This window comes from Euphorbia lathyris, chromosome 2 (genome assembly GCF_963576675.1).
Source record: "Euphorbia lathyris chromosome 2, ddEupLath1.1, whole genome shotgun sequence".
Lineage (NCBI taxonomy): Eukaryota > Viridiplantae > Streptophyta > Magnoliopsida > Malpighiales > Euphorbiaceae > Euphorbia > Euphorbia lathyris.
In genome coordinates, this window is record NC_088911.1 from 136,966,940 (window position 1) to 136,976,044 (window position 9,105).

Sequence of the window (9,105 nt, forward strand, 5' to 3'; positions counted from 1 at the left end):
AGAGTGATTCATTCATCTAAAATGTTCTTAGCTTTTGTTAGAATAAACATTTTATCATTTCTAGAAGAATAGAAAGGAGAAGCTGAGTTGCTCGGTTATAGCACTCAACAGTAGTTATAGTATTGAGTAGAAGAATAGAGGAAGGTACTCTTATATACTCAGTAGCTATTTGTAAACGGTTTGTGCTCTACCTTTAAAGAGCTCAGTAGAGGATTCAAAAAGCTCGGAATGATTCCAGGGACTGGATGTAGGCAAGGAGGCCGAACCAGGATAAGTCTGCCGAGTCTCTAACCAGGATATATTTCTAACCCTTTACTCTTTTATATATATTGCTTGCCAAGTACTGCCTAGTAAAACGCTAAAGAACATACGCTGAGTTGAGTGAGCTGAGAGTTGAGTTCAAGAATAGACTTAAGTGATATCTCCTGACTCACGGTACAAACAGTTTTAGTCAGTAGTTGACTAAGCCTGCCTCTAACCTTACTCAGTATTGCTGTGCTAAAAGACTTAATAAAAGTCTCAGTTTAAAATACAAGTCAGCCTTACGTGATTTTTTTTAAATAGTTCCTAACCCCCTTGGAACTAGTCTTGTCACGTTACACGGGACTAATAAAATCAACTTTGAATGTTATTCTTCTTGATTTTCTTTTTAATCGTTCAAATTCATAAGTATTGGGTCTGTTTTTTTTCTTGTTCTCCATACAAATAACTTATTCTTCTGAAGTTTAAAGGTAAATAGTAAAGGGTAATTTAGTCATTTCTGAAGTCATAAATGGTAAAAAAATGCAACAAACCGACAGAAAGACTAAACAGTTCACAGGAAAAAGGTTAGGGACCTTACCATATGTTTTTGAAAATACAAGGACTAAACAGTGTGTTTTATCGAAGTATAGAGACTAATAAATTAACTATCATATTTTTTTTTATAAAAGTTATATCATTCAATATTTTCAGCACTTATAATATTCGGTGCTTAAAATTAAAATTCAGTATTTATTTCTTTAATTTTTAGTTTTATCAACAAACTTATGGTTATACTAATTTGGATATCATGGCATTAATAACTCTATAATTAAGCAGCCGTAAATGGATTTTACGCCTAACAAATAGAAACCTCTCTTCTCAATATCCAATTAGGGTTTTAGCCAGCACAGTAGCAATTGCCAATGGGAGACCGAAAGTTCTCTTTCGGCGACCGTGTACCAATTAGATCCATTGTCAATTGTCCCAAGGAGGAAGAAGCCAGCCTCATCGGCCGGCGTGTGCAAGTTGGCGGTTGGGTGAAGACCGGCAGAGAGCAGGGAAAAGGAACTTTTGCTTTCTTGGAGCTTAACGATGGCTCATCTGCAGCCAACCTACAAGTTATCATCGATAAGGAAGTGGCGGACTTGACTCCGCTGGTGCATACCGGCGCCTGTGTCTCCGTTGAAGGCGTCCTTAAGGAGCCACCGGAAGGAACCAAGCAGAAGGTTGAGCTCCGAGCAGAAAAGCTGCTCCATGTTGGACCTGTAGACCCGGCTAAGTACCCAATTCCTAAAACCAAGCTCACGCTTGAGTTTTTGAGGGACCATATCCATCTTCGTCCCAAAACTAACACGGTAAACCGCCTCAATTTATTATCTGGCTTGTGTATATCAATTTTCGTTTATTTTGATCGCCAAGTTTCTTGTTCTGTTTTTGGCTTTAGAAGCTAGTGCTTTCATTTCTGAAATTATTTTACATTAGGAAAATGTTAATTTATAGTTTTATAGTGACAATGGATTGGTAACTGCGATATTGGAAAATGAAAATGTGCGGATGGTTTATTTGTGTGAACCTAATCAATCAATCTTAATGTCTCTCAAATCAATGCTGTGTTGTGAAGTTTGAGTTCTTCACATTTATTTCAATGGAGTCATTTGGGCCAAATTATTTCGGTCAATTTGTGTATAAAAACTTACCCAAATGTTAGGCAGACATTTGGCCATATGTCAACTATGTGTCAATGTCAGACAAGATGTAAACTTTCAAGTCTTTTTTTGGCTTAGGACGTAACACACCGCAAACAAGTGGCTGTAAAGTTGCTGCTAGGTCAGTCATAAAAAGTCAGACATGTCCGTAGTTGGTGCTTTGTTGGCATGTAGTTGACAAAACGTTTACAGAGACAATGACCTTTTTTATACGATTCCAGTGAGTTGTAAATTCTAATTACGGTCATTTATACTGAATATAAGCTGTTTTGACACCCATAACGTCAATATTCCAGTGAGTTGTTGTACTCAAATGGGCGGGAATAACTTTATCGAAATCAAATATAAAGTTCATGGATAACATTTGTGAAACATACCATACATTTCAATAACCATCGGTGCATTTTACCTGTGTGGTGGTACTTTTTTATTATTGTAGATTGCAATGGAGAGGTCCTCTATGTTACAGTAGCAATACTTGCTTTAAATTTCTAATTTAACTGTTTGTCGAGTTGTTGATAATTTGCATCCTTTCAGATTTCTGCAGTTGCTCGAATTCGCAATGCACTTTCTTTTGCCACGCACTCATTCTTTCAAGAATATGGGTTTCTCTATATCCAAACTCCGATTATTACAACAAGTGATTGTGAAGGTGCTGGTGAAATGTTCCAAGTTACAACATTGATTAATGAAGCTGAAAGGATAGAAAAAGAGTTAGTTGATAATCCTCCTCCATCACCAGCTGATATTGAAGCTGCTGAACTTGTTGTGAAGGAAAAAGGGGGAGCTGTGGCTCAACTGAAATCTGCTAAAGCAAGTAAGGCGGATATAAATGCTGCAGTAGCTGAATTGAAGCAAGCAAAAGAGAATCTTTCAAAGCTGGTAGAAAGATCTAAACTTAAACCTGGCCTTCCCAAAAAAGATGGAAAGATTGATTATTCCCAAGATTTCTTTTCCCGTCAAGCATTTTTAACTGTTTCTGGCCAACTACAAGCTGAAATCTACGCATGTGCTGTTAGCAATGTCTATACATTTGGACCGACTTTTCGAGCTGAAAAATCACACACTTCCAGGCATTTGGCAGAATTCTGGATGGTGGAACCTGAAATGGCATTTGCTGATCTTGAGGTAAACTGTAATACAAATTTAATTGTTTTGTTCTCCAATATTGACAACATAACATGAAAAAACGCTGCTCAATTTTGACAACCAAGCTGCGATTAGGAACATCTCTATTTCAAGTGGTAGGCCAAAGAAGGGTAAAACTGTCAAGCAACCATTTGAACCAACAACTTAAGCTGATAGTTAAGGCCCAAGAATAGCTTTTTATTATTATCTCTGACAAAAACACTAGTGTTTGAGAATTAGAAGAAGATCCAACTTTGTAGATGAGTACCTTGAAGGTGAACGAAGATGAGATGGAGAAACTTGAAGATGAATTTGATGTTGGAGATGATGATAGTGATGGTGGTGACCATAGTTGTTAAAGGCGCAAGGTGCACTGAGGCTCTAAGGGGTCCTGGAGCCTAGGCTCTAGGCGCAAGGCGAGGCGCGCGCCTTACAAACACGAGGCGCATAAAATAAAATAAAAATATATACTCTTTTACTAGTTAAGAGTAAACCAAAGAAACACACTTATGACCACAAAAACAAAATAAAACCACATAAAAACATAATACTAAATCATAAATGTCAAAAGAAACCTAAGTAAAACTGCCAGGCACACCAGGCTCCAAGGCACGAGTCAGGCGCACAAGGCGAGAGCCTTTTGAACAACGCCTCAGTTTCAAGGTTTAAGGCGCAAGACCTTGAGCCTTGCTCGAGGCTCGCCTTTAACAACTATGGTGGTGACTAATGAATGATGAATATGGACTATAGAGATTTTAGTCTTGATGAAAAGTAGTTATAGACTATTAGTTAATTACAGGAATATTCACATGGGATTTGGTTGAACTTTAGTCTTTAGATTTAAGTTAATAGTTAATTTTCGAATTTATTTCAATATAATTAAGATTATGGACAATTGGATATGATTTAGATTTTACTATTCGTGGCGTTTTAGAGATGTCAATTGTTGTTATTTGTGATTTTACATATTATATTTCGTTAGTGCGCCTTGTATTGCTCAGGCACACTCCTTGCGCTTAGGCTCCAATTCCCCCTTGCACCTTAGCGTGCCTTGCGCCTTTAATAACTATTGTTAACAGGTTGCGTGTTTATTGTAGAATGACATGGACTGTGCAGAGGCTTATGTGCAATACATGTGTAAATGGCTGCTTGATAAGTGCCGTGATGATATGGAACTTATGGCTAAGCTTTATGATAAAGGCTGCATTGATCGACTAACAACGGTTGCTTCCACATCTTTCGAGCGTATTACATACACTAAAGCAGTTGATCTTCTACTGGAAGCTGTAAAAGGTGGCAAGACATTTGAGAATAGTGTTGAGTGGGGGATAGATCTAGCATCTGAGCATGAAAGGTCTCTTTCTCTTCTACTCCATCCTTTTTGTTGTCAAAATGGGTTGACAGGTTATAAACGTGTGTCGCGTCTACCTGCTCTGTTGACCTGTTGAGGGTCAACCCTGCCACGACTCATTAATAAACAGGGATAAGTTAACACGACCCTGTTTATTTTGCAGGTTAACATGTCAGTCTATTTACAATCTAAACCGTGAAGTCTTTACCTGAATTCGTTTGATTTGCGAGACACTCGAATTATCTTGTCGTGTCATGACCCATTTGTACTGCCATACTTTGTGTATACTGATGTAATAGTTTTTCTGTTTGGTCAGATACTTGACAGAAGTCTTATTTAAGAAGCCTGTCATTGTGTACAACTACCCAAAAGGGATCAAAGCATTTTACATGAGGCTCAACGATGATTTGAAGACAGTTGCTGCTATGGATGTGCTTGTGCCTAAGGTATTTGTCTTCCTTGTGCCTTTCCATTTTTGTCTTTTATATCAGATTTATTAATGTTTGACTTGTTAGTTTTTTAACTGTTTTTGACCTACGGGAACTGAAAGGGAGATGAAATGGACACCGGGTAATTATATTTTGTTAAAATATATAGGAAATTGAGATGTAGAGAAATGTGTAAATAATAAATATAGGGTTATATTGTAAATGTTAAAATTATATGGATGAATTTATAAAAGGTCCATTTTGCTTCTAAAGTTATTGATGAAGTTCAATTTTACCCATATCCCAAGAAATAGCTCAGGAGTTTCTTAACTAAGGCCCCGTTTGTTTGCCGGAAGATGTTGTGCAGGAAAATATTTTCGTGATTTTGCAGTGTTTGTTTGCATAATGAAATTAGTCAATGGAAAATTTTAGGTTAGTCAACATAGAAGTATACGAAGAAAGTGAGAAAAATGTTTTACCCAAGCCTTTTGTAACCCTATTCCATTTCTTCTAAAATATTTATTTTCTAACAAAAAGAAATTTCCCATTTTCTTAGAAAAGGGTAAAGTTGCGCTAAAGTTTCTACCGTGGGATAAAATTGGACTATTTTGTATAATGAACTCAAATTTAACTTCTAATAACACTAGGTGAAATGTTGATTCTTAACTCTAATTGTCATGGAACCGGTTGAACTAAAAGCCCGAGCTGATAGTTAAAGGTCCACTTCATATTAATAGCTGACACACCCCCACACGCGAATGGCCACTGGATCTAGCTCTGATACCATGTCATGGAACCAATTGAACTAAAAGCTCGAGCTGATAGTTCAAGGTCCACTTCATATTAATATCTGACACTAATATCTTACTCCCTCCATTCTTTTTTATATGTCGTTTAAGGTTTTTCATCAAGACCAATGCAATATTAATGAGACTATTAAAATGACTAATGTACCCTTAATATTTTTCTCCTGGATCTCTACTTTCTATGCAAAATTTCTCTCTCTTATTAATTTTTATGACTTAATTAAGATAATTTGCATTAATAATTATATCTCTCTCTTACAATAAATAGGGGCAAATTAGAGAAAGTATTGTAAAAAGTGCATTGGTAATACAAAACGACATATAAAAATGAACAAATTCAAAAGTCCAAAACGTCATATAATAAAAAACGGAGGGAGTATAAAATAAGAATAAGTACATGCAAGTTACATAGTAGGAAAAAGAAGAGAGATTTTATTCATTTTGAAAGCTTGAAGGAGATGATAATGATATAATGCAAGGGGATTAGATTAGCAATGTGATTAAGAGATTTGATTGCATCTTAAGAAACATGTTAAGAGATTTGGTTGTATCTTAAGAAACATGTTTCCAAAGTAAAAAAAAAAAAGGTTTCTAATTTTTTTTATGTTACTCAAACGTGACCAAAAATGTAAAATTTCAGTTTCCTAGAGTCTTCAAAACGTGACAACTCTTCAAAATCAAGGTTTGTGTGCAATATAGTTTTTGATTTGCATTTATTTAAGTTGGTAACAATTTATCTCTCAGGTGGGAGAGTTGATTGGTGGAAGCCAAAGAGAGGAGCGGCTGGATGTTATTGAACAAAGGTACGGGATTTAGCATATACACGTACAGAGTAATATATATTCATTTATCGAACATTATGAACCCCTTAAACTTCATTTTGAGATATAAGAACTTGACATTATGCTAACATCAAAGTCGAAACCAATGAAAATTCATTCAAAAAATTATCGAAATAATGATTTGGACAAGTTTGACTATGTCATTGACTTTTTTTTATCTACATCACCATAATTATGATCATTCGGGTATCATTTCATCGATCTTTTAATGGATTTTCATTGATTTGGACTTCAACGCTAGTATAATGTTAAGTTCAAGAGCTTTTATGTCACAGAATGGAGTTTAGGGGTCATAAAATTAGTAGTGCTATAGTTTGGAACTATGGATGATTTACCTATACATGCAACATATTCATAGCAACGGCTTAATACATCATGACCCTCTACCTTCAGAACTCAAAGGGTGTCATTAGCCTCTTGACTTGCTTAAAGTGACGTGATTAACCCTTTAATTCATGTGACAAACCAAATATGGATTTAGACAAATTAAAATGTATATCACGTTAAGCAAGTCTATAATAAATTCACGTGGTCAATAGGCTACTTTAATCAAGTTCAGGGGTTTAACGAGACATTTATAAGTTCAGTTGACCAATCGATTTTTTGGATCAAGTTTAGAGCGCCCCTAATATGTTAAACTCATAATCATAAAACAATTCATGTTAACAAGTAAACTTTTGGTGGTAGAATGGCTGAGCTGGGACTACCTACTGAGCCATATGAGTTTTATCTCGACTTGCGGCGCTATGGGACCGTAAAGCATAGTGGATTTGGCTTGGGATTTGAACGGATGCTACTGTTTGCGACTGGTATTGACAATATTAGAGATGTTATTCCTTTCCCAAGATACCCAGGAAAAGCAGATCTGTGATACTTATTTAGTTTAATTTATTTGTGGATATTGTCTTTTATAATTTAACTTAACATGCTTTGTTCTATTCAAATTTTCCACAATTTTATTTTGATACACACTGATTTCCAACAATTTGAAGATTCAGACAATGTAATTGTTGGAGGTTGTTAGTTATATAAATCCCATTTTTGGTTGGTGAATGTGGAAATAATTGATTCATTTTCCATTTTATTTTAGTGGGTATTGCAATGCCATATGTTAATTAATGAGAGCTTAAATTGTGACATTTGATGTACATAGGGGTTAAATTGACTCTTTTTTAAAAACTCAGGATATTTTGGTACCTAGGAAAAAAAAGATCAGGGTAAACTATATATATGGTTTCGGAATCATAATATTATAGTTTCTAATTTTACTGTGGTATAAAAATATGTCAAAAAAAAAAAAAATCCATTTAAGCAGCATATTTATTCACAAAGTTATATATTTATCTATTTACAAAGTAATATATTTATTTATTCACAAAGTAACGTATTTATCTATTTGAACTAAGTTTTGGAATTTTGAGTGCCACACTATATATAGGGTAGGGATCCTCTAAAGTTGAAAAGCCACATTTCAACCATTAATTGCAACATTAATGGATGAGATTTAATTGATAAATTTTAATATTTAATTAGTCATTTATTTATCAATTAAATTTCATCCATTCATTTTATAATTAATGGTTGAGATGTATATAACTCCACCAACTCTAGAGGCTTTTCAACTCTAGAGGATCTCTATCCGTATGTATAAGTTTTGGGATTTTAAGTGCCACAAAGTATGATGTATCCTGGAATCTTCAGCACTAATTATCCGCCGAGGAATGATTTGATGCGTTCAATCAAATCACATGTTATATATTTTAGAATTTAGAATATATAATTCAGAGTTAATTTATATTTTTAAGGTGTAAAATTTATATTTTAAAATTTAAAATTTTATATAAGTAATTAATAAAAAAAATATTTAGTTAACTAATTACATATGTTAATATTTTATTGACAAATATAGGAATGGATGAAGTGATGTACAAGATTGTGAGAAATTATACACTATGCATACCACATCACAATCTGGTGTGGTATGCCATGACCAATAAAAATTAGACACATGAAATTTTAATTAAGTTTAATAATTAAAAAATATATATTTTCTTTTCTCTATATTAATCAGCGTCCTTTCCTTCTCTCCCCTTTCTTTCCTTTTCTTTTTCTGTTGTCCCTTTCTTAGAAATTGTTACCGTTAAAATTCACCAAACCACATGAAGAAATGAGGAAATACTGATTTTCTGATCTCTTAAAAAGATATTTTTTGGCCTAATCGACAGTCTGATAGAGTCTTTTTCTTTCATCGGCGACGGCAACAGTCCAATAAAATAAAGTGTTTTGGCGAAGAGGAGACTAAAGAAGGCACATGTGCAATTCCTAAATTGGAGGCGAGTGAACAAAATCAATGAAACTAATGATCCTAAATTACCAATCTAGTTAAGAAGTCCTTTTGAGATTTCTGGATGTTGAACTTGAATCCGGAAAAAGAACATGAATCTTAGAGCTGTTGAGAAGAAATTATATGGATTCATTTTTATGGTTTAAGTCTTAAATCTGAAAATTGCATAAGAAATCCACCTTCTGCCATTAGAAGATCCTCCTCCGACCAAGAGAAGATTGTTGCTAATTAAAATTAAAATTATGAGTTTTATTTTA

General features: G+C 34.4%; 1 protein-coding gene across 1 annotated transcript; it reads left to right on the plus strand.

The window, feature by feature from the left end:
• The first annotated feature begins 1,083 nt into the window (after positions 1-1,083).
• Positions 1,084-7,557, plus strand: LOC136220059 (asparagine--tRNA ligase, cytoplasmic 1-like). Its single transcript, XM_066007735.1, has 6 exons — positions 1,084-1,598; positions 2,487-3,077; positions 4,175-4,431; positions 4,745-4,874; positions 6,407-6,465; positions 7,192-7,557. The coding sequence occupies exons 1-6, from the start codon at positions 1,167-1,169 to the stop codon at positions 7,373-7,375; spliced, it is 1,653 nt and encodes a 550-aa protein (XP_065863807.1). The 5' UTR covers positions 1,084-1,166; the 3' UTR covers positions 7,376-7,557.
• Positions 7,558-9,105: the final 1,548 nt, after the last annotated feature.